The sequence below is a fragment of the Silurus aristotelis genome, assembly GCF_946808225.1.
Source record: "Silurus aristotelis genome assembly, chromosome: 10".
NCBI classification, from domain to species: domain Eukaryota; kingdom Metazoa; phylum Chordata; class Actinopteri; order Siluriformes; family Siluridae; genus Silurus; species Silurus aristotelis.
In genome coordinates, this window is record NC_139583.1 from 7,399,590 (window position 1) to 7,425,737 (window position 26,148).

At 36.9% G+C, this 26,148-nt stretch overlaps 2 protein-coding genes across 22 annotated transcripts in view; one reads left to right on the forward strand and one right to left on the reverse strand.

The window, feature by feature from the left end:
• Positions 1 to 407: 407 nt before the first annotated feature.
• prpf18 (PRP18 pre-mRNA processing factor 18 homolog (yeast)) lies at positions 408 to 14,220 on the forward strand. 4 transcript variants are annotated; one of them, XM_083551809.1, is made up of 12 exons: positions 409 to 595; positions 2,298 to 2,375; positions 2,559 to 2,585; positions 5,052 to 5,162; positions 5,250 to 5,363; positions 5,454 to 5,600; positions 7,328 to 7,396; positions 8,101 to 8,241; positions 8,318 to 8,389; positions 9,481 to 9,636; positions 9,726 to 11,508; positions 11,757 to 14,220. In XM_083551809.1, the coding sequence occupies exons 1-11, from the start codon at positions 530 to 532 to the stop codon at positions 9,804 to 9,806; spliced, it is 1,062 nt and encodes a 353-aa protein (XP_083407935.1). In that variant the 5' UTR covers positions 409 to 529; the 3' UTR covers positions 9,807 to 11,508; positions 11,757 to 14,220. The 4 variants fall into 4 exon arrangements, with proteins under 4 accessions (XP_083407937.1, XP_083407936.1, XP_083407935.1 ...); XM_083551808.1 differs by having other exon boundaries at positions 9,726 to 11,500; XM_083551811.1 differs by lacking the exon at positions 2,559 to 2,585 and having other exon boundaries at positions 408 to 595.
• An 866-nt stretch (positions 14,221 to 15,086) lies between these two features.
• Positions 15,087 to 26,148, reverse strand: part of frmd4a (FERM domain containing 4A) — a 155,068-nt gene continuing 144,006 nt past the window's right edge. For 14 of the 18 annotated variants that reach the window (XM_083551744.1, XM_083551760.1, XM_083551759.1 and 11 more), the window contains 4 exons: positions 25,749 to 25,904; positions 24,843 to 25,654; positions 22,777 to 22,873; positions 15,087 to 19,509 (listed from right to left, as the gene is read on the reverse strand). In XM_083551744.1, the coding sequence (XP_083407870.1) occupies positions 19,407 to 19,509; positions 22,777 to 22,873; positions 24,843 to 25,654; positions 25,749 to 25,904 (1,168 nt within the window). In that variant the 3' untranslated portion in view covers positions 15,087 to 19,406. Of the gene's footprint in view, positions 19,510 to 20,184; positions 20,253 to 22,776; positions 22,874 to 24,842; positions 25,655 to 25,748; positions 25,905 to 26,148 lie in introns of all 18 variants that reach the window. The other 4 variants (XM_083551747.1, XM_083551757.1, XM_083551756.1 and 1 more) reach the window with 1 other exon arrangement.

Sequence of the window (26,148 nt, forward strand, 5' to 3'; positions counted from 1 at the left end):
TTTTATTATTAGTAGTAGTAGTAGTAGCAGCAGCAGTATTATTATTATTATTATTAATAGTAGTAGTAGTAGTAGTGGTAGTAGTAGCAGTATTATTATTATTATTATTATTATTATTATTATTATTATTATTATTATTATTATTATTAGTAGTAGTAGTAGTAGTAGTAGCAGTAGTAGTATTTTTATTATTAGTAGTAGTAGCAGTATTAATATTATTATTGTTGTTATTAGTAGAAGTAGTAGTAGTAGCAGTAGTAGTATTTTTTTATTAATATTATAATTATTATTATTAGTAAATTATTAATAATAAAGTTCTTCTTCATTAACATGTGAGGCAATACCTAATCACTTGCACCTACACGGCTGATCCAGTAGAGGGTGCAACACTAAAGCGCACAGAGTGTACCGGAAGCCATTTATCACAACTTCCTGTTGACCAGCTACTAGCAGCGTGTGTATATTTTGTATCTTAGGAAGTCTTTTTCTTATGTTTAACAAGTAAATCATAGAATCGCTTTTTGAAGAAATGGACATTCTGAAGGCGGAAATTGCTCGAAAGCGGAAGTTGATGGAAGAGAAGGAGCTCGTGAATGTGAGTGAGGATAAACTCCATGTTTTAGTTTTCCAGCTAGTCGTCAGTCTGAAATAGAAATATCCAGAAATAGTCACACATTTGTTTTTAGGGCTTTTAAAGTCCACTAGGTTAAAGTACTGTCAAAATATTATTCGCTTAAATCTGTGAATCAACCTCAATTCTTATCAAAACTACAAAATATTTGTTTTTTTAATTCCTGATTCTTAATGGTGACGTCACAAAAATGGGGAAAAAAACATTTTTTTATCATTTATCACCGTCTTGTATGTTGTAAAGATTAGTAACAAAGCTGAATTTTATGACTCTCATAATAACGCAATTTTTTAATCACGCCGCCATGACGTACTGTATATGCATGTATTTTTTAAAAGTAAATAGCGCCCTCTAATGGTAAGAGGTTAAATTTGTGTTTTTTACAGTTTACCAAATAGCACCACAAGACCACGAAATACAGCTGTCGATAGAAAGCTGACGTAGCAAAAGTTTTAAAATCATTTTTCCAAAATATATGTCTTAGTAAGTTTGTTCACCAAGAATCATTACATTAGCTGAACACGTGGAAAGTTATGGGCAAAATAAATCATCAGGTGGCTGAAAAAAAACCAGAACACCAGATAAGGATTAATAGACTCCCAGCTCACTGGTCATAATATAACTGCAGGACTCTATAGTTTGTTTTTAATCAGTAATCAGCGAATTATACGTGTATAAGAGCAGAGATACACTACATGTAGTGGATAGAGGACAGTCTTTATATTGGGAATATAATTCTCTTAAAATCATGTAAACGCACAAACCTTTAGATGAGATTAGATTAGATTCAACTTGATTATCATTGTACAAGGTACATGTACAGAGCATCTATTCAGAAGTGCATAAGGCCTATTTACAGTAAATAGCAGTAAGATAAATAGACTATGAGGTCATATGTACAGGGATAATGTGGTAAATAATGTACAGAAGGTAGTAATATATGGTGTATGTATAGTAATATACAATACACTGTGCAAAGATTATGCATAGACACACATGTCAGAAGATAATATACTCAAATGACATAGTTTTGTACAAGTATGTATGATACAGTATATACAGAATAAATATGGGTAGTGGATAAACAGTGGACAAAACAGAGAAAGTGACAATGCAGTATTGTATTGTAAACATTGTATGATGTTCAGCTGTTCAGTGCACAGTAACATCTTGATTTAGCATTTATGTTTTTTGTTCATAAGTGTGTTGTTTTTGTTAGAATCTTGTATTGGTTACATTGTAGGCCCCTACTCTTTATGCTTTTTATCCGTATTTAACTAGATATTAAAATGGGTGTGTGGTCTTTTAAATATCCAACAAAATCACGTGTTACTGCCCAAGGATACTGGAGAACATTTCCTAATTTTTGTTAGCGATCCCTTTTAGCAGTATAAAAAATCTTGTTGGATTAACTTTATTTATAGACCTCCATGTTTTCGTGCAGGTTTGAATTAAACCCAAAGATAATTAAAGTCAAGGAGTCACATTTACACACATTCAACGAACCAAGATCCTAATCTGGATGTGAACATTTACATTGCATAGTGTTAACAGTTATATATGTAACAAGCTATAATATCTTAGATCTTCTAGTTCTAGGTCTGTAGTTTGGAAACTGTGAATCCGAATGTGTGTTTTATTTATGTTTGCCATCATAATTTTGCAGAACACAAAGAAATACTTCAAGCGGGCTGATCTAGCCAAGAAGGAGGAGGAAGAATACTACAAAAGGTGTGGATACAATGTAAGTTAATGAACACAATGTTACTGAAATGTTTTGGATGTCAGACAGATAGCGTGGCATCATCTTTGTCTAAACTTTTCAACTTATCCTTGATAACAGAGTGTTCACTACTCATTCTCTTTCAAACCCTCTTTCTCTCGAAATCTCTGTTTTTCTCTCTGTGTCCCTCTTGCGAGTGTGCAGGTTGCTCATGAACAGCCTGTGACACAGGTATAGTGCACACTGGCAGAATGCACCAGTATGCATGACCTGTTCTGAATGTCTGCATTAGAGAAAGAACGATTTAATTGATTCTTATCTGTTTGTCAGTTGCCTTTGGTTTCACTGTTGCATGAAGCCCATAGAGGCATTTGCTTGAAATCCTCTAATTTGTTTTTCTCCAGTTTAACTAGTCCATGCGAGTAAGTATTTGTTTCTCAGTATGTTCTTATACTATATGGCTGAATGTTTAAAGGACACCTCATTCTCTCAACCATATGTTTTGTTTTTTTACCCCCCAAAAAATTTTGAAAACACACAATTGTTTAGATTGGATTTGTATTACAGCACAGAGGAAATAAGAGACCTGTTCCAGCAGGAAAAAGTGCACAAAGTGAGCTCTCTGGTGTGCCTAGTTTGGAGTGAAAGACCTCGAGTGTCCCGTGCATCGAGTCTTGACCTCATTCCTGCTGAATATGTTTGGAATGAACTAGAACACAAACCGAACCCCACACCTCCTCACTTGTCATCATTGCCTGATTTCGCTAATGCTCTTGTGGTTGACTGATCTCAAAAAGCCAATCTGCAAAATCTGGTGGAAAAAAACAGAATTTGTGTAGTTTATTATAACATCAAAAGGAATGTGATCTTCACCAAGCACATATGGGTGTGAGAGTTGTGTCCACAAACATTTGACCGTATACTGTATATTTATGTCTGTATAATGGAGGAATTGTGTGAAAAGTCTGCTCTGTGCAGTTCTGTTCATTTGCTTTGTCCTGTCTTGAGCAGCTGCATGTGCTAGAGATGCATATGATGTCAGACTTCAGCAAACCAGCAGGACTTTAGAGCATGGAGTAGAGGATGATATAAGCCTGATTTATACTTCTATCCAAACGGTGGATTTGATGGTTTGGGATTTAGATTGATTTATGTAGATTACCCGTATTTTCCGGGTTTATATGCCACTACTTTTTTCCCACGCTTGGAACCCCGCGGCTTAAACAACAAAGCGGCTAATATATGGATTTTTCCTGGGTTTTTCCCGGTTTCACAAGCTTCCTGCCGCCAAAAAACTGAGACCCATAACATTAGACCAATGAAATTCCCGAACGGGTTCAGGTGAACCAATGAAACTCTATATTAAATCAGATGCGCTCCCACTGAATCGAGCCGCACCACATCATAAATATGGATGATGTTCCTCTGACGTTTGACCTGCCGCTCACTCGGACTGTCTACAGGAAATGCGAATCATTCGTCACTCTAAAAAAACAACCGGGCATGAAAAAACACACTTCACCTGTGTTCTGAGCTGCACGGCATCGGGAGAAACGCTTCACCGATGGTCATTTTTAAACGCACAACGATGCCAAAAGATAAACTCCTGAGAGAAATTGTTGTGAAAGGAAGGAGGAAGACATTGAACAATGACTTTCTTGGTAGGCTACTGTTTAGATACAAGCCGTGTAACAGACACTGTCTTTCGTTAAAGCCTGTGTAAAGTTAATTACTTTCAGTGTAGACACCTGCGGCTTATAGACAGGTGCGCCTTATTTATGTTCAGAATAAAAATCTTTGTCAAATTCAGTGGGTGCGGCTTATATTTGGGTGCGTTTAATAGTCCGGAAATTACGGTATATATTTTAACTATCAGCCAATAGTGGATTTGGTTTGAATAGTGGAATATCCAGGTTGGATTGTACTTGTCGATAACCAGTTAATCAACTAGTAGTTTTTCAAATTAATACTGGATTAAAAAAAACACTATGTAAAATAGTACTGAACTTTATTACAAAAATAAAAATCGCTGTGATTTCAGAGCTCTAGCCCTTGTGAAGACATTTAAAAAATTCTATTTTAAATATTAACTGAAGTAAATAAATGATTTAAAATTATTGTTTATAGTTTGTTAATTTTAACATTTACAAATACATTTTAAAGTTGGTATTTTTCATTTTATTTGTTAACTTTAGTTAATACACTATAAACTAACATGAATGAGGTACAGCATGCAGTTTCTCTTGTCAAAACAAAGCGCATGGCATCAGTGATTCGCCTCTAGAGGCCGCTCTCGTACCGTATAATGATAGCAGACCTTTTCGGCCGCCCAAGCGCAGACGCATCCTGGAAAAACTATTGGTATCCAGCAATTAACTATCGATGCCAATTAATCGGCAAAAAAGTTGATTCGGTCGACCTCTAATTTAACTACTGATGAAATCAAGTTTTTTCTGTGGAAAGTATGATTCTGTATAAGCTAGAAGATGAACCTGCAACAGAAACAGCAGCAACCCCATCTCACTGGCATTAATCCTGAAGATGTTTCTCTTTGAACAGACAACAATAAAAAATGCACAGTGTTGTCAAACTTTCATTTCATAAGAAGATCTGATGAAGCATAAACCAGGCTTTGTGTGCTTCATGAAAATAATACGAGTGAGTGGTCATTTGTGCACCTCTGTTTCTTACCTGAAGTTGGAGAACAAGCAGCAGCAAGAGGAGACTGCTCCATCTACATCCTCCAACCCTGTGTTAGAACTGGAACTCATTGAGGAGAAGTTACCCATGACCCTCTCTCGACAGGAGGTACGTGTGAACAGTTACTCATCCCGTTTGTGTTATAATGTATGTGTGTATTGTAAAACAGCATATCGATCGTGCGTTATCATGCAGGTGATCCGCCGTCTGAGGGAGCGTGGAGAGCCAGTGCGTCTGTTCGGAGAGACCGATTATGAAGCCTTCCAGAGGCTTCGCAAGATTGAGATCCTCGCACCAGAAGTGAACAAGGCAAGACATCACGTGTTAACTTGTTCAGCTTGTCAGAGAAATTATTGGTTTTGGACACTGTGAACGTTCTGACTTTATGGCTGTGTTTAGGGGTTGAGGAACGATCTGAAGGCTGCAATGGACAAAATCGATCAGCAGTATTTGAATGAAATTGTAGGAGGACAGGAGGCTGGGGATCCAGACACACAGGATGATCTTAAAGTGCATGAGGAAAACACTACCATCGAGGAGCTGGAGGTAGGGACACCAAAAATCTCAACCCAGCTCAACTCGTATGTTTAAGGGTCTCTTTGTTAAGGCAGATAGATACTTGGATTGCATATATATGATATTTGGATTGATCTTCCACTGCAATTAAGTTAAATTAGCTTAAAAAAGATTGTTGGCTAAAGGCTGAAAATAGAGCTGAAAACTAATTGTAATTAAAATTTTTCTCTCACTGGTCAAAAGATTTTTTGATGGCATATTAGGAAATGAGTGTAGAATAAACAGGAGGACACTGAATTGACACCAGCATCATATCGCAGTTTTACCAGTATCTATTTATTTATTAATTTCTTTTCCGTTCAAATATTCCTCCAGCGCTACAGCTTTGTTTAGCAGTTTCTATCTAAATGCAGCAACCCAAAATAAACTGCAGTTGCTGATTTTATACACTGCTGCTATCGATTGTATGTGCGATCGAATATTCTGATGATTATTCGATTCATCAGATTATCAAGTATCGGATATAAAGTGCTTTTTAAAAATATTTTATTAAAAAAGAAATACTAAAAAGAGAGAAAATACGGGTTTTTTTTAATGAAAAAGTAATTTTTCCTTTTTGTTTTTTGTTTTTTTTTTTAAGAAAAATTTACATTTTAATAGCTGAAATGGCATACAATAAAAACGGTGAAAAAAAATTATCTTTAATTGCATTTAATTGCAAATTACATAAAAATGTGGCCACACAGAGAAGGTTATGGGAAACTATTGGTGTAATGAAACTCCATTATTCTTTATTTATTAAATCTCGTACAGTATCGGGATGTGGTATTATTGTCTCCAGAAAAGCTGCTTGAAAATTTCCATGCACTATATTAGTGTATTTATTGCAGTCTTCTGTGTTAACCTGTCCAGAGTGCTCCACAGTTTAGCGGGTGGTGTGTCAGTAATAATGGTCCGTGAGGAAACACAGAGCTCAGTGTTGTAGTTCAATGGACTAAACAAAGCCCAAATTTTTAGCTTTGATGAATTTTTAAAATTGAGTTATTGAAGTTACTTGCCCTAATCAACACCAACACTGCATGTAAAATAGTACTGTATTTTATTACAAACATTAAAAAACAGCATTGAATCATGAAAATGTCCTAAATGAAATAAATATTAATTTATATTCACTAAAATAACATATCAAGGAAAATAAGACGCTTATAAACTGAAACAAATGTAACACTCCAAATAAATAAAAACAGTTACATCCAATATAAATAAAAGACGCTTCAATTAAACATCATGTAGCGTTAGTGATTCGCCTCTAGAGGCTGCTGTCGTATTGTAACGCAACCCCCAAAAACAATCAGTATGGAGTTTTGCTGAAAGTTCGGTGCTGATTAATTGGCAAAATCGATTAATCGCTCGAGCACTAACTCGGACACTCTCCATTGTTCCGGTCCTTCCCTGAATCTTCTCACCTACAAAATTAAACTGATTTTCATTCAAACAGACTAAAAACTGCATTGTGTAATGCAGCAAAGGGATTTGTAATTAAATGAGTCTCAGTTTCACCTCTAAACCAGCAGGGGTGCTGTGGCTCAACACACACATTATCACTATTAAATAATCACATACTGGGTTCCTTTGTTCACATACAATGCTGTCTACAGATGCATTATTTATTTATGTTACAGATTTTAAGATGTTTTAAAATATTTTTTTGTAATATAGTCCATTTGATGTTCTAAGTCATGTGTTATAACCTGCAGGCTCTGGGTGAATTGCTGGGTACCAGAAATGATAACCAAGATATGGACATTATAGAGAAAGTGATGCGGGTGAGTCATGCTTTTAAGACAAAATGTTAGCTATACAATTTAACCTTTATGTACTTATGTGTCTGAATCGTCATAGATTTTAGCTGACGTTGGTGAATACATTTATATTTAGAATTAATGTTTTTTGTTAAACAGCAGAGAGTCTTTATAAGTGTGTAATTTCACAATTAGAGGTCAACCGATTTGTGATGGATTTTACTGATTCTGAACACTAGGTTGGATCGTTCTTGTTTATAATCAATTAATCAAATGATATTTTTTAAAATGTATACGAGATCAAAAAACAAACAAATGTACTAAATAAAATAATTGAATAATCAGTGATTCGCCTCTAGAGGCTGCTCTTAGCACGGACCAGAAGCTGGAAAAACTATCGTTGCTGATTAAACAGCAAAACCGATGAGTCGGTGAACCTCTATTCATAATCCCCATTCATGATTTTATGCCTTAAACTTGAGATTTGGGGTTTAAGGACCTTAATGATGCCAAATGGAATAATATTAAAAATATGTGTATTCAGCATGGCTGTAATGTTATAACAGTGTTAATGTTTACAAGTAACAGCCATATTTCAATGGTTTGTCTGTACATCGAGGCAGATACGTATTTGTGGAAATAGTTTTTGCATGAATCTTTTATCACATGAGATAAAAAAAACTCACCTGCTAATTTGACTCTTCCTGACCGTTTGCTTGGGCGTGCAGTTCTTGCTGGGTGTTTGGGCTAAAGACCTGAATAGCCGAGAGGACCATATTAAACGGAGCGTCCAGGGAAAACTGGCCAGCGCAACACATAAACAGACAGAGTCTTATCTAAAGCCTCTGTTCAGGAAACTGAACAAGAAGGTACGCATCTTCTGCAGATAGTTCTCTGTTGAGAAAATGAAGGTCACAGAGTTTAACTTTGCTTCTTCTGTCTTAGATTTTATCTCCAGACATTAAGGAATCCATCACAGACATCATCAAGTTTATGCTACAAAGGGAATATGTGAAGGTGAGTAATAGTGAATATAACGTACAAATTGCACGCTGAACAGAATAAAACTAAAATCACCACATGCTTTGCTTGTTATATATCGCATGTGACTCAGCTAATGATCTGAATAAGTAAACGCTCCCCATCAATTTTCAATTCAAAGATTCAGTAAGCTTTATAGACCAAGGCTTTAGAAATTGATTTCTATCAGTGTGGAAAGATGTTTGGAAGCTGCTTGGAGCTGACCACAATGCGAGTCATAAGCTGTAGATTTCAGAGCAGTTGTGAATCTGCCCAGTAGTGGCAGACCTGCCAACATCTCTCTAAATCAACCAGGAAGTCACAATGGATCCTGGGGAAAAAAAAAACCACATTCAAAGACATGCAGGCTTCCCATGCTTTGGTTACAGTCAAGGCCTGTGCCTCGGCAATCAGGAAGAGATTGCACTTCATGGGAGAATAATAAAGCGCTACTCAAAAACACAAATTTGCTAAAAAGTGCCTGGACGATTCTCAAGCATCTTTTTGGACAAATGAGTTCGGTCCTCTTGATATCTTGCAAAATCTGACATTAAAAAGTGTTCTACCCAAATGAACAACATGCCGATACAGGGCTGCACTGCTGCTCACAACCTCGATAACAATAAATAATTATGCTTTGTTCACGTTTACTGGCGGAGCTGTTTTGTGTTTTGTGTATTTGTCTTGCACTGTCCTGTGTTGTCTTGCACTGTCCTGTATTGTCTTGCACTGTCTTGTGTTGTCTTTGCACTGTATGCACCAGTTTGCACACATGAACTTTATGTGGCGAGGACACTTAATAGTCCTTAGCCCTGTGTTTTCTGTTTCTGTGATTGTTTCACTGCGTACTGCGTCAGCTATATATAATTGAAATGACAATAAAAGCTTCTTGACTTGATCAAAATCATATATAAGACAAATGCAGTCCGATTTGGTAGGATGTCCGGTTCACCATTTAGCAGTTGCTTAAGATTTCCTCATTTGTGTGTGTGAAGAAATGCCAGATTATTTCTCTAGATGAATTAAACTCTAATGTTGGCAGGCAGACTCCTAAATATTTTTTTTTGTGTGTATGTGTGTCTGTACAGGCAAATGATGCTTACCTGCAGATGGCGATAGGGAACGCCCCATGGCCCATCGGCGTGACCATGGTAGGAATCCACGCACGTACCGGTCGAGAGAAAATCTTCTCCAAACACGTCGCTCACGTTCTCAACGATGAAACCCAAAGAAAATACATCCAGGTTTGTTTTCACTGCAAATGTATTGAGCATTTAATGTGTGTAATACGGAGGATAACTCAAAAAAAAATAATGTCATTTTCTCTGTTCAGGGTCTGAAGAGGTTAATGACCATCTGCCAGAAGCATTTCTCCACAGATCCTTCAAAATGTGTTGAATACAATGCTCTGTGACTGGACAAACACAGACACATACACACACACACACACACACACACACACACACACACACACACACACACACACAAACACACAATGCTTGTTGTAAATATTTCTGTTGTAAATATATTGAACATATTGTTAAAACAGCAGTCTGAATTTACTATATTCGCACCGATCACGCATAACTTCATAACCTGGGTTAGCCTCAGCCACCCATGACCCTGTTACCTCTTCACCACTGTTCCTTACTTGGACCATTAGTGATAGATTCTGACCCCTGCAGACCGAGAACATGCAGTTTTGGAGATGCTCTGACCCAGTCATCTAGACATCACAATTTGTTCCTTGATAAACTCAATCAAATCCTTACGCTCACCCATTTTTACTGCTTTTAACACGTCAAATTTAAGGAAAAAACATTGTGTGTTATTCACTTCACCTGTCATCATTTTATTGTGTCATAATGTTATGCCTGATCTGTGTGTGTGATACGTTCTAGAAGTTTATACCCAGTTTTTCGCCCTCATGCCTGTAAATAACCCTTTAAATGGAGTTTTATATTTGTCATATTGTGACAGAAACATATATACATCTGTATTCAGGATCTGAGCCTTCAGCTGGGAGAGTGATGTCATTTTTTTGTCGACTCATTCACACCCCACCTTTGATATATATCTAGTCTTTTTCGAGCTTTGAGTGCCGTAATAAATGACAGGAAGTGCTAATTCAAAGAAAAATTCTATAACGTCCTTTAGTTTGTTGTCCAGAAAGCTGGTCAGTGATTTTTTGCAGGGTTTATGATTTGAAATTTAACATTGGGACAAATGTAGCTCCTCCCAGCAATGGTTGCTTTAAATCTATCCACTTGGTGAATATACAGACCGATGACCAATTTAAATATGAATTTAGTAAAATGTTCTCTATCCAGTGTCTCACTTAGGCAGAAATGTTGTCTCATGTTCATTGATTTGAGCTCTGTTGAGGTTCATGATTATGACATAAGATTTACATCATTGTTATTCTCACTGATTCATTTAGTCAATTTGTACCCTGTAAATGGGGGAGGAGTTACCCAGCAAGGGCCACACCAATCATACAAATGTGTCATTATAACATAAGTGTTTAACTTTATGATTTTAGTTTTTCCTTCCTTATGGACAAGAGAAGCCAAATTACACAGCAAAGCTCAGCCCTCAGGAAACCTTCAATTTGTTGTGCATCTATTTCATCACTCAGATAAACAGTGTCTGTACACAGCAATGATTCTGTCAATGGCAACTTTTACATACTTCTTCTGCATACTTATTCAGTATGCAGATTTATGCTTCACATATTTAATTAATGTGCATGTTATTTACTTCATTTGTATTCATTATTATTTTGCATACCTCACTCATCCTTATTCATTTATATTCTGAATATATAATTTTTTTTTGGAACAGCTGATTAGTAGATTCAGAAATTTTCGGTATTGTGGATTCTGGTGTTGGTGAAGGTGTAAATGCGAAGAAAATATGTAGCGCAAACAGTCTCTGTGTCTCACTCTCACATTTATATTTGGTTTTAATATAAATTTTTCCATAAAATGGCACCACGGCCCAATGCAACTAAATTCTCACAAAACAAGTTTGATTTTTGTTATTTTTACTGAAGTAGATTGAACCTTTAATATAGTCAATTATTAATGTTTGTTATATGGTTCCCTGGTGGTCTAGTGGTTAGGATGCGGCACTCTCACCGATGTGGCCCGTGTTCGAGCCCCGGTCAGGGAACCAACCCCAGCCCCTCTTAGTGCTGGTCCGAAGCCCGGATTAATGGGGAGGGTTGTGTTAGGAAGGGCATCCAGCATTAAAACGTGCCAAATCAAACATGCGGATCATGAATACGGATGATCCGCTGTGGCGACCCCTAACAGGAGAAGCCGAAAGAAAGTTTTATTAATGTTTGTTATATGGACGGTAGTGTATAGATAGGGATGAATAAAAAAGCTTTATGTTGATGCTTTTATATAAGACTCATGTTTGATGGAAAGTTGAACACTAACACAGCAGCACGATACTAAAAATGCGCTCTGGATTGCAAGATTTTATGGCAAAGCCAAGAGTCGACTCTTAAACGGTCGAACTTGCTGAAAGTCACCCCACTTCCTTAAAGAAACAACATCGTTTCTGTCACTGTGTCTTTTAAAATGGACGTGTTTTCACTGTCTGGCCACCATCATTTTCTCTCTGCTTCACTCTTCCTGCCGGATGCATCTAAATTATTCACAGAGGACCAGATGTGTTGACCTTTCTCTTGGCTAAGATGTAGCAGTGAGACTGAGAGAAACCCCAGACTCGCAATGTCCAGAGGCTACACCAAAACACTTACACAGCAACAGGGAAAACACACAAAAACACATACACACAGTGCCTGAAAAAGCCTCGTTACATTATAGTGCTGTGTTCTCACGGCATGTGGGAAAACACACACACACTTTCACTGCATGGGAGAAAAACTTCCAGCTGCTGTCAAATGCCGAAAGGGAACATTCTGCAGCGGCCTAGACTGTTGCTACAGCAACGCTATTCAGAAAGACCTGGATTTCATTAGTGTGTGTGTGTGTGTGTTGTGTGAGTTATCAATTGCTGAGAATTGCAGAATTTTGGAAGCTAACTGTAAGTCATTCATGCTTATTTGGGTTTCTCTGCTTGTTATTTGACTTTTTTGGCTCCTGGAAATTTTGGTTTTCAGCAGTAAATCCCTCTAATGATCCCTTATATATAGTAATGTCTAAACTTTGATATCAATTTATTTACATGGTGCCAAGATATTGAAAAAAATTTATGCATACTTTTTTATTTTGCATGCTATACTCAAGTTGTTTTATTAGCATGGTCATGTGGTAACGTTAAAACAATTCACTCACCACAAAAATAACCTTAACGTGCATGTAATTTGCATTTAGTCAGGGCTGTGGTGGAGCCAGAGGCTATCCCAGGAACACTACGGAAATGCACACTGGAAAGGATGCCAGTCTAATTGCAGCGCACCATGCACACTTATTCACACCTGGAAGCAGTTTAATGTAACCAGTCCACCCAGTTTGCAAGGTTTTCGTTGGTGGAAGGAACCTGGAGGAAGCTCATGTGGGTATTGAGAACCTGCAAAACCCGATATATTCGCACTGTGAATTAATGCTGTAAAAAGCCAATCTTTGGAGACGTTTTCAAGCATAACTGCAGTAGCAAAGTGATTTACTGATGATAACATGAGTACCGTTGACTCAATCTGATGACCTTCCAACCAGTAGCCAGACGCAGAGTTTACTTTTCCGCATTTATCTGGCAACAAAACAAAGTCTCAGCTATTGTATGAGGAGCAAACACTCTGGAAGATGATCACACAAACAGGACAAAAAAAAGTAAGGGGAAGACAATGAGATGGTTTAGTCAAAGTCGAGTCACTCAAAAGCTATTGCGCTCACAGTGAGTCTGCAGGAAGTGAAAAAGCCACTGGGAATTTAAAACAAAATACACTACAGATGTATTAATCATCATAATCAGATGTGATTATGGTGATTATGATAACTTTAATATATATGAGATTCTTGCTGATATGTATCAGGACCTGACTGAGTGCCAGGTACAGGCAGTAGTTTGGATGTAAGTGTTGATTTATTGATGAAGATGAAAATGGCAACAACAAAAAAAAAGAAAATAAGCTATAATTATTGAAAAAATAAATGTGTGCAAAATAGGTTTACTTATACTAATTGCAGCATTCATTAAGAGTATGTATATTTAAAAATAAGTATGTATATTGTGTACTAAAATTCCAGTATACATTAATAGCAAGAGTATGCATCAAATCAAAATAAAATGTTATTTTTCACATACACAAATAAAATTGAATTTGATTTTGATTTGATGCATACTCTTGTTATTAATGTATACTGGAATTTTAGTACACATTATAGATACTTATTTTTAAATCAATAAAAAGTCTATCTATCTAAAAGTCTATCTATTTTTAAATCAATAAAATGTCTCTAATATTTATTGATAGATACTAAAAAGTTTATCTATCAATAAAATGAAGTGTGCAAAATAAATAAATGCACCAACAATGCATAAATACTATGCACAACTAAAAGAAATGTGTGCAAAATTAGTTAAACTGATTTATAGCAAACACTTTTACAGCTCATAGGGTTTAAAAATGGCAACTTATCCATATCATCTGTTCACATCACACAAATCCTCTTCTAGTCCCTGTAAAGTGTGTTAATGTTATTAGCATATTAGCCTGTTTTTTTGTCCACTTAACCATGCATAAAGAGCCGAGTTATAGCACAATAAACAGAGCTTACACAGATTTACAACCATCACGTGTACATTTGCTGTCATGTTTTTGTTTGTAATGAAATGTTTCAGCTTTACTATCACCTGACTCATTTCTGGTGTTAGCATTGTTAGCTGCATAGGAGTTGGCTAGCATTATATACGAATGTGATTCCCTCAGGTTGTTTCCTTATACATACAGGTATTTACTATGTGATTCATTACATACAGTAAAACAGACCTTTTTAATAGTTCTGTTTTTTTTTCACATACCTGTCAATGAACAGTGCTTCTTGTTTTTGCTGAATTTCTTGTTTTCTTTTTTTAAGGACATCACTATTTTTTATTTGCTCACTGTGAAATCATTTGACAGCATTAAGTAACCATGTATACTAGAACATACAGTACAATGAGACCAAATTTTCAAACAATGTAGTGCTTCTTCCAAGTTTGTCAGATTTTTAGAATCAGACATGAAGGTTCTACTACAGAAACCACTCCAGATTCACTCCAGAATTGTGTATAAATGCATCAATTAGTTAAAGGAAGCCCAATACTGCTTGACATGGGAAATTGCTTGAAATTCTTCATTAGGATCAAAGCAACATGTTGCTTTTTTCTCCCTTCAAACCCAGCAGCATATCCAGCCACCAGTCTCTCATTACATATTCCAATGTATAATTTCCCAAATTAATATTTATGAAGAAATTTAATTTCAAAACGACCCCCGGGGACTATGCAGAAGAGGGTGAAGAGCAGGAGCAGTCAATGTCATCTCTTTTTTCTCTCTCTAGCTGCTCTCTGGTGAATAATAATGACTATTAAACATTCATAATATTCTGCATTTCACATGCTTGCACCATAGCAGTGCCTTTTTTTTTTTTTTTTTTTTTTTTTTGCAACCTCTTTATGGAATGTGAAAACGAAGGATAAAAAATACTGGACCCCAATAAGAAAAATCACACTTAGGTTTAGAGAACATTCAGCAATAATTTATTTTCATAATCTCAAGAACCACCACATTTCTTATCTGGAAAATTCAGATTCAGTTGCCAACACGGTTTTTGAAAAAATTTAAAGTTACTATACAAATTCTTAATAGAAAAAGAATAAATTAACTGTGGAATTCATTGTTATTCTCCTCAACAACTCCACATTTGTTGTTGTGTTTTTTTTTTTTCTACAACACCGTTATGTCTGCGGTTATTTTTGATTCGAACTCCATAAAGTGATGAACACATGCTCTATTGTCAGGAATGAGGGTGTGAGCGACACGGTTTAGTAACTAACATCCTTCATTTTGCACGACTCGTATTAAAACTATTGACAACGGTTAGGAAAAGTCTACAGCTAGAAAACAACGCAGTAACTGGTCATCCTGTAGCACCTGAAAGGGTTACTTTGTCCTGACATAGTGAAAAATAAAAAATAAAAATACTGTTTGATAAAAAAAAAATAAAAATCAAACATCTGAACAATTCAGTATTTTTTTCTTTGTGAAAAATAACCCAGACAGGTTTCCATAGTCTTTTCCATATATGTTGATAAATGTGTTAGTTTATTTTTTTTTTGTTATAAAAGATTTTAGGCTTGTTATTAAATACAGGTAGGAAGGAGGGCATGAGGAGAGAATATAAGTTTTTCTCATTTCTCAGTGGAGAGATAAGGACAAGGCCTGAATCACAGCACAGTGGGATGAGACGCCATCATGTGAGAGGGTTACGGAGATCTTTCACTCCGGATGTTTCTAGGATTAATTTTAACACCAAAGAACTGAACTTGCCTCTGAACTGTTCTTGGAGTTCAAACTCGGGCCTACGGTGACCTGGAAGTACAGCACATGTTAACAAACCAAAAACGGAAAAAACAAACAAACAAACAAACAAAACAAAAAAAACAAATGAAAACCACCTCAACATCATCTCAAAACAGGAAGTGAGGTCCTCAGAGAACATTACATGCTTGTTGCTGACTTTAATTGAATCTGCCCATGCTTTTATTCCATCTTATTTTTATAGTCACAGATTAAGTCCAGATACCAGCATATCATGTTCAATAAGGACCTCCCTATTACAATTTAATATTGATGTAATTTTTGCAGTTTTTTTTCCTTCTGATTATTTGTTAAAATGTTAGTTTTGTTCCCTTTTTTAATACTTATATTACTTGTTCTCTGGTTTGTTAACATGCTTTGCACTTATGACACACCATCCAAGCAGCATTACATTGTTCTGGCTAAAAAAAACTTTGTCTTAAATCCGTGAAAAACCACACAAACAGCAATCGATTTCACATTGCAGGGTGTCAGGACTGAACTCCGTCATGAAGGGTCTGATGGCACATAATGCACACACACACTATAATAATGGAAATATGTATACAAAGAAAAAAAAAAAGTGTGCTTTTAGATATCTCTAAGTCCTTTGCTGCAGAGAGTCCATTTCCAAGTGTGTGTTGTACCATGTGGGGTGTGTATAGAAATGCGGTTGTTATGGCTTGCTGTGGTTCGCCGTCACATGATAGACAGATTGAGTAGAAGAGCACCATAGTTTCATGTTTAAATCGTTTCGCTGTGTAGAAAAACACAAACACCCTGTGTTTTTTTCCCCCTCTCTCCGGTCTGAAAGCCTACAATGAGTATGGAGGTTTGTCCGCGTTCAGAAACCGAGGTCCGGATGTTTTTGTTCTGCTCGTATACTGGAATGCTTAGACTGTCGCTTGAAATGGCACAGAGGTAAGATCATTAGAGAGAAGTTTGTTGGTCAGTGTCTGTTCTGTATGACGTGCCCCTTTTACGCTGTGCTCTTTATAGTTTCGTCCAGTCCCTAAGTGAGTACAAACAGTCTGGTGCTAACTGCATGCAGAACAGTAAAACTGTTAGTAAGCAGATGAAAAAAACAAAACCAATAAAAAAAAACAATGTTGAAGATGTCAGGTACGAAAGTGACTTGAGGGTTCAAAGCCAGGTTAGATTATGGACATTTGTAATTGATCAGTGTACAGTACAGTAGAGGCTCAGAGCACCATGGTGGCTAGCAGGCTGGTGGAGCTGCCCGAGTGAGTGAGTGAGTGAGCGGCACATACAGTACTTCATCAAAATGTTACACTAACACACACACAGCTCACATCTAACAAGCGTTCGGAGACAAGTTTCCCATAAAAGACAGCAGAACAAATATGGCACCACGTGACTTTTGGGGAAACTTTGCAGCTATTGTAGGACGACTGATAGATCTTGAAATAAAGTAAGGATAAATGGAAAAAAAGACCAACAGATGGAGACCACAAGCCTCAAAACGTTTACACAAATGCCTGCTAATGATAACATTTAGTGAGTCTACATCCAGCCCTGCAATGACAATGAACACAAACGTTTCTGCTTTAGTGAGGAATCGTGGGAACACCTGGACATTCCACAGACTTTTAGGATCAAGATCAGTAGAAATTATTCTAAAGCACTAATAATGTTTCTTTACAGTATAAGCTTTATATTGTAAAGCTTATTAATGGGTGTGAAGACAAATCATTATACTGATGTAACACAATGCAACCCACACGTGGTGCATGACATGTTCTGGACACTCTAAACCCAGAGTCTAGTCTTAAAAAGATCTTTTCTAAAATGTCCTCAACCTGAGATCACTTGGATCTCGAATAGATCTGTTCATGGGCCTGTTTTTAAATCCTCCTCATGCAATTATTATTATTTTTGTAATAATTTAAATATTGGCTTATGAATTTAATACCAAATTATATACCAAATTATACAGCCTAAACTACCCTGACCTATATGTGAAGTAAAAACCTTTCACTTAGATGTTGTCCTGACACGCATCTTTAATCTAAACCAGACGGCATAAAACCAAACAAGCAGTAGATTTCCTCATATTTGTGTCTGTATTTCTTTAGAAGGCATTATGAGGATTTGTACCCGATTCCATTCCTAGTTCATGTGAGGTTACGTTCTTGATAGTCGAAGTTCAAACCGAACCACTTTATTCAATTTAAGTTACATTTTAAGTAAATAAGCATTGTTATTGTTTATCAACTTGTTTAGTAATTTAACAGTACGATCGCTACTGTTAGGTAGGCAGGGAGATAAAACTGGCTGGTTTAACATTCATAACCTTCATGGTTTAACATTCATAATTTGCTTATAATATGCTACTGGTAAAGTGGAGTCTGAAATTATGTCTCTTTTTACTGACTGTTTGATGCAGGAGGGCCATAAAAATTGTTTTATCAATTAGAATTAGATATTGAATTATAAGGAGACATTCACTCACCACTTCTGAAATCATACATTTCAGAGCTGCTTTTTGTTTATGCATTATTTACTGTATCCATATATTCTGGAGGGGGATTTTCAAGGTTTTCAAGAATAATTATTCTGGTTTTCAGTTGTCATTGCAGTGCTTTGCGGTTAGCCTTTTTTACGGAAGCATTTCTAGGTTCCCTTACTTTTGGGAAGGAACCTTCTGATTCCTAACAGTCTTTATAATTAGAAATCATAATAATAATTCTTGAATGATTCGCATCTAAATGGTGTTTCTGTCATCTTGCGGTCTTGTGGTCTTATTTATGCACATATTTTCTACAGAACGTTATAAAATGGGACATTTTTTTTTATGGTTCACTCAGTGGACTGGGGTTTGTGATTCATCGCAGCTACTTCAACAGAACAGTGCAGATGAAGGTTACGAACAAAATGGCCAACAGCAACGTCCTGTAGGTGTGTGTGAGTGCTTCTTATTTTCTATGCAGAATTACACACCGATGTGTGTGTTCGAGTATGCATACTTCGAGGCAGTTCACTAGAATGTACACACACTCATACATACACACACAAATACACACAAACACCTCCAAAAAAAAGAAAAAAAGAAAAAAAAAAGAAAAAAGAAGAGGCCACACCCCTGGTGTATCAATCCAGCGATGGGATTGGATGAAGGGTTTTTGTGCATACGGAGCAACTGGCTGGCAGCTAACTGGGTCACAGTTCAGAGTTCATATGATACGCAGTGGGAGGGTCAGCAAGGTCAACTTAGGTTTGGTTTAGTATAGTTTGGTGCAACCTCAGTGATCCCAAAATCCAGAGCCACTGTACTGTTGGATATGCACAGAGAGAGACAGAGAGAGAGAGAGAGAGAGAGAGAAGGTGAAGAGGTGTTGGCTCCAGCCGTAGGTATGTCTATTATATGTGTTGAGGTCCAGCCTGTGGACAGATCTGCCCAGAGAACACTGTTCCAGGAAGAAAGAGATGAAGCAGAGGAGGGATGGAGGGACTGGTCTAGACGAGGGTTCCTGGCTTGGCCTTCTCGTGTCCATACCACTGCACATCGGCAAGCTCGGAGCACAGGGGACTGCTCAGGAAACAGCTGTCGCTGAATGATCTGTGAACAAGGCACGCACACGCACACACATACACACACACACACACACACACACACACACACACACACAAACAAAACTGTTAAAGTAATACAGATAAATCCTAAGACAATCTAAAAGCCCCAGAGAGCAATCATATTTACATTGAATCAATGCGACTTGAGTATTAGCATTAAATCCAGATTGGGATTATTTAGATAAAAATGCAAGATAAAAAAAACTAAGGCTATGACATTTAAAACAAATTTTCATCCAGTCGCTGAAACAACTAGCCGCAAGTATAAACACGTTAGGCTTGAAAATCTTTTCCAGTCATCTTTACACGCCATATTTAACCACCGAATCTCTCTCCGATACATTACATCATATCTTATATAGTCAATGAACATCAGTGTGGCGACCTCAAGGAAATGAAAGAAAGATGAAACCACCATCTTTTGCATAAACAATAAAGAAAACACATCTAGGACAGGGATAAAATGTTCCACTACATTATCGAATTTGTGTGATTAATATCTCAACAGCATACGTTCCATATGCAAGAAGCATGAACTGTAACTGTGCAAATGAAGCAGAGTCAACATGCAAAAGACGACAGGCTGGGAGAGGGAGAGAGAGAGAGAGAGCGAGAGAGAGAGAGAGAGAGAGAGGAGGAAGAAAAGGAAGAGTAAGAATACCTCTCTACTTCTCAGTGCTTTGGTGAGAGGGAGAGCGGTCCTCAGTAGGAGAGCTTTCAGCTGTATCACTGCCCCGAAGAAAACACCAAACACACACAGGAACACACACCCAGGCCAAACCGAGCAGAAGTGGGTTAGAGAGGATAAAATTAGGAAAGGAAAGAAGAGAGAGAGAGAGAGAGAGAGAGAGAGAGAGAGAGAGAGAGAGAGAGAGAGAGAGAGAGAGAGAGAGAGAGGTGAACAGTAACTGAAGTTAGCGAGTGAAAAAAGGACGGTGTTAAAGCTTAGAAGGGTTAATACATGGAGGTTCTGTTATATACTATATATATATACACACTACACTGTTATAGTCCAGTGCAATCGAGTCTGAACATCTAAATTTGCTTTTTTTTTAAACTAAAATTTACTTAATAATGACATAAATTAACTCTTTAAAAAGGACTAAATAATTGTAGAAAACAACACAAAGGGATTTCAGGTATTATTGTTTACTCACACATTTATAGAAATAATAATTATTACTTGTGTTAATTAAATACTGTAACTAAATTAAAATTTTACTACAAAATTATTACTACATATAAAACCTATATTACATATAGGTTGTATTAAACATACAACCACTATAGTATACATAAAGCCTCGATTATTATAAGTAAAGCTGTTATTAATACCAAACAAAACTCTATTACTATAAATAAAATGTTTATCACTACACATATAACCTTTATCATTACACATATAGCCTCAATAATATACAAAAAGACTATTACTATGTATAAAGCCTCTATTACTACACATAAAACCTTTATTACTACACATAAAACCTTTATTACTAAAAGCTGTTTTTATTACACAAAAAAACTATTACTAAACATAAAACCTTTATTACTATACATAAAACCTCTATTATTCCACATAAAACCTTTATTACTACACTTAAAACCTTTATTACTACACTTAAACCCTCTATAACTAAACATAAAACCTTTATTACTAAACATAAAACCTTTATTACTACACAAAGCTGTTATTATTACACAAAAAACTACTACTATACATAAAACCTCTATTATTCCACATAAAACCTTTATTACTACACTTAAAACCTTTATTACTACACTTAAAACCTTTATTACTACACTTAAACCTTTATTACTACACTTAAAACCTTTATTACTACACTTAAAACCTTTATTACTACACTTAAAACCTTTATTACTACACTTAAAACCTTTATTACTACACTTAAACCCTCTATAACTAAACATAAAACCTTTATTACTAAACATAAAACCTTTATTACTACACAAAGCTGTTATTATTACACAAAAAACTACTACTATTCATAAAACCTCTATTACGAAACATAAAACCATCATTACTACAATTAAACTTAAAACCTTTATTATTCCACATAAAACCTTTATTACTATACATAAAGCTGTTATCACTACAATACAAAAACCTTTATTGCTACACATAAATCCTTTATTACCGTACTATACATAAAGCCTCTATTACTATACAAATACTCTATTACGAGGCATAAATGGTCTATTACAACATATAAAGCCTTTATTACTACACATAACGTCTCTATTATTATATAAAAAGTCGGGCTGCGCAAATTCATTTTAATGGCACTCATTTTATTAACGCGCCATTAACGCCATCTACTATAGTAATGGATCAGAGCTTATATCCCTATTCCCTCAGACTAAATAAACACCATGGTGCACACATCTGGCAATTTAATCTGTCCGTGTGGAAATATAACAAAGGTTTCGTTTGGTGTCCTGATTAATTATGAATTTTTAAACACCATAATTACTTTCAAACATTTACAAGAATATGTTCATGCTCTAGGTTGAGTTTGGTTTCACTAATAATAAACATACATCTGCATTAAGCATCAATATTTGCCCATGCCCATGTTGATTAGAGTATTAAAAACTTAGAGTATACTTTGAGGTGCATTTAGAACAAAAAAATATAGAAATATAATAAAAAATATAGAACACATAAAAATGTGCGATTAAGTTGATGTGATTTAACTCATGACAATCATACGATTAATCGCGATTAAATATTTAAATCGTTTGACAGCCCTAAAAAAAGCCTTTATTATTAACCCTTTACATAAAGTGTCTATTACCATACATAAAACCTCTATTACTACACCTAAAGTGTCTATTGCTATGCATAAAGCCTTTATTACTACACTTCAAGCCACTGTTACATTATTGTACACATTCCATGTCATTTCACACAAATTTCCTGATTACAGTTGTATAAATCCCTGTTATAGGTACTCAAGATATTCCATAAAACTTTTGAGAACCTTTACCTGGATTAACACTGAGCTCATGCTGGGATTATTACTGTATAAACTGTTCTTTTATAATCTGGTGGAACTGAATTTACAGTGTGTTTTAGGGTAAACTGCTGTTGGTTTGCTGTAATTTAATTAGTGAAAGCACTGTGGCTTATCTAGTACACATTTTAGCGATAGAGCCCACAAGCACGTAATTCAAATAATGAAAAACTTGTCCTGATTGTGCAAAAAAAAAAGTTGCCTTTGACTCTTACCCGCTCTGCCAGTTGAGGATGTGCTGGGGGCTGCAAGGCGGCGTTGCTGCTGACTCACTACATGGAGTTCCACTTCTCTGGCTGAGTGGGGATGCGGCTACACACACACACACACACACACACACACACACACACACACACACACACACCGTTATTCCATACTTCTTCACTCAAAGAATCACACAATAAAGTACTCTCAGTTTTGGAGTGAGCTGTAACAGATTTAACAGAAAAATAAAGTGAGCCTGTCACTGACACCCCCGTATGACAGATGTAGGGATTAAGTCCCAGAGTTTCAGTCAGCCAGAGGGCATTCCATTATCCCTTCCGAACACACACACACGCACACACGCACACACGCACACACGCACACACGCACGCACACACGCACACACACACACGCACACACGCACACACGCACACACGCACACACACAGAGACCACCCGACAGTATCGCTCCCAGGAATGCATTTAACTAAACTCACACCAATAAACACTACTGTCAACTTCCACACATACTGCTAATGAGGTATTAATCAAGACACAACATGAAGTGTGCGAGTGATGCTGAGAAAGACGTGCAAAGTCATCAAACCATATGTTGCGTTATGTCAATCAGAAAATAATTCATAAAAAACTAAAACAAAGATACATATTCAATATATCCTACAGAAATGTAGCTATCGATTATTTCAGTAATAACCAGAATATCGATTGATCAGGTAAAAAGTACTTATTCTTTTTAAAAGAGCAATACTAAATATAGAAGAGAAATTAAGACAGGTCTCTTAAAATTAACACGTAATAATTTGTTTAGTTTTTAGAAAAATTCTAATTTAATTTCTGAAATTGTAATACATGAATATCTGTGAAAATCCCATTTAGTGTATTTAATTGCCGTATTACATCCAAATACAAATATCAATATCAAAATAAAAATTTATAACCTTTGAGATTACTGAAAATGAAGTAAACGCACTGTACTGTGTTCTCTTTATGTTTCACTTTGAAATGATCCCAAAACGTTTCTGTTGTTTTCTTTGGTCCGACTCTATGGAGGCCCTTTTCTCACCACAATAAAAAAAAACATTTAAAAATTTCCTTTTAATTGTGACTTAATTTCTCATAACCATCCAAAATTTCTGGTGCATACACTGTTGGTGTATGAACAATATTGCACTTTTTTCTTTGCTGCTGTAACATGGAAATTTCCGGATAAAGGTACATCTTATTTTACCTTAATACATAAATATTTATAATATTTTTTTTAATAAAATCTAAAAGAAACTGATGAAATATCTGTTAATATTTAACATCTTTGTTTTTGGTGTGTTTGAGGCTAAATCGATCTAAATAAATAAATAAAAAAATTGAAAGATTTAATTACAAATTAATCTAAACCAATAACGTATGATTAAAATATGTAAATTTAGGGTGATATTATTCATGGTTTATAGAAAAAATATGAACAATTAATTCCTTCTTTCTGTGGCAGAATAAAAATACATGCTGATTAAAATTTGACTACTGAATGGCTAATTGATTTAGCAGCCATATTAAATACAGTGTACATTTTGGTTATGCTCTTTCCTGCCATATGTGGTTCTTCTCCAAACTGTTACCACAAAACTGAAATCACACAATTGTATAGGACGTCTTCGGATGCTGTATAATAAAATTTTGTGTTCACTTTGCCTTTGAAACCCCATTAAGATATAGTTTGGAGATGAACACTTTGAATGGCCTGCTATAGAGCTCTGATCTCAACCCTACTGAACACCTTTAGGGGAATGCTGAAAGCACCCCAGGGGTCCTTCTTCATACTTGTGGCTGAAGAACACAAATGTCCACGAGCACACTTCAAAATCTGGTGTAACACCCCCGCAGAAGAGTGGAGAGAATAAAATGAGCAAATTCGGACTAAATGTGAAATGTGATCACAAAAAGCACATAGCAAACTTATAACCAGGTGTCCACAAACCTTTGGCAATATAATGTGTATAAATAAAAAATCCTTACGACTTCATGAAATATAAAGATGAAACATAGTGAGTAGGATGTCTTACCTGGTGAGCCCTTCGCGAGTGTGCCGACTCTCCCTGTGTTCGAACTGGTGTGCGTAAGACGTGCGTGCTCTTTGATCGATCCAGATGAACGCTGGTACCAGCATCTTAGCTCCTCAGACACAGCTGCTCTGTTCCCAGATCCCTCCCTCCCTACAGACGGAGTCCTCACTATCTGAGACCTGGAAGGTGTAAGCCTGGCACTGCCACTGGCACTGCTGCCCTCGCCATCCTCCCCTGCTGACCCCCAGCCCTCCTTGTAGAGGCCCCCGGCTGTGTACGAGTTAGATGTCTTAAACTGTGCTTTGACGCTGTAGTGGCCTTCCTGGTCGCTCTCCAGGCTGCGGACCACCACAGCACCCGGGCTGCTGCCTGCTGGGTACAGCGGATACTCCTTAATGCGGTACTGTGAAGACGGCTGGCTCTGGCTGTTTAGGTAGACACCTTGATGGGCTGTTCCGGGTGTCCCGCCGTTACGCGCAGCCAGGTTGGGCATGCTGCCTGAGCTTGAGGTGCCCAGGTGACCGGCGGATTTGTGGCGCTGGCGCTGACGCTGACGTGCTCTGGAAGGAGAGTCCTCGGCGAGGGTGCGATAGTTCGGGTTGGCACCTGCGGGTGGGCAGCAGTGCTCGGAACTTGAGTGGCTGGTGCATGACGAGCAGTCATCTGGCACTACCGAGCCGCTGCTTCCTGTCCGCTGTGGCCCTGACAGGAAAAGGTCTGGGCTAAGCTCCGCCTCTGGTCCCGCCTCTAGACTCAGCAACTTCCCCTGAGACTCCAGGCTAGAGCTCCGCCCACGGAAAGGCTGAGACAGGCTGAGAAAAAGAGGTTCTCATATTAGTAAGATCACCCAACAAGTGTGTGATTTTGCAAATGCTTGTGTGTTGTGTGTAAATATATACACAGTACCTGGCTGAATGGACGTAGCTCCTGGTCCTCAGGTCAGGAGTAGAGGGCATGCTGGATTGGCTGTTCCAATGAGGCAGCGTGCGCACTGGGCTGTTCTGCAAAGAGTTACTTCCTCCAGTCTCACAGCTTCCTGTGCTTGGGAAGCGCCTGTGACTGCTACACACATACGGAGCGTGGAAACAAAAGAGCATTTAAATAATTCCTGAAAAAATTTCAGTGAATGCAAATAAAATCACTCAAATGCTCTTTTACAAATGCACCTTCGTAGTGCAAAAAATAAATAAATAAATAAGATGAAATAAAACCAGAGGGTTTTTTTTCTGTCCTGTCTCCAGAAAGATGCAGCTCTACCTCTGCCAGGTTAATCTATATTCCATGTGACCCTCAGGACACGCCTCTG

What these genes read in the sequence shown, in the direction of transcription:
- prpf18 (XM_083551809.1), top strand. Translation starts at nt 530, where the DNA reads ATGGACATTCTGAAGGCGGAAATTGCTCGAAAGCGGAAGTTGATGGAA. An exon ending in TACAAAGGGAATATGTGAAG is followed by an intron (nt 8,390 to 9,480) that starts GTGAGTAATAGT and finishes GTGTCTGTACAG; the next exon opens with GCAAATGATGCTTACCTGCA. An exon ending in CCCAAAGAAAATACATCCAG is followed by an intron (nt 9,637 to 9,725) that starts GTTTGTTTTCAC and finishes TTCTCTGTTCAG; the next exon opens with GGTCTGAAGAGGTTAATGAC.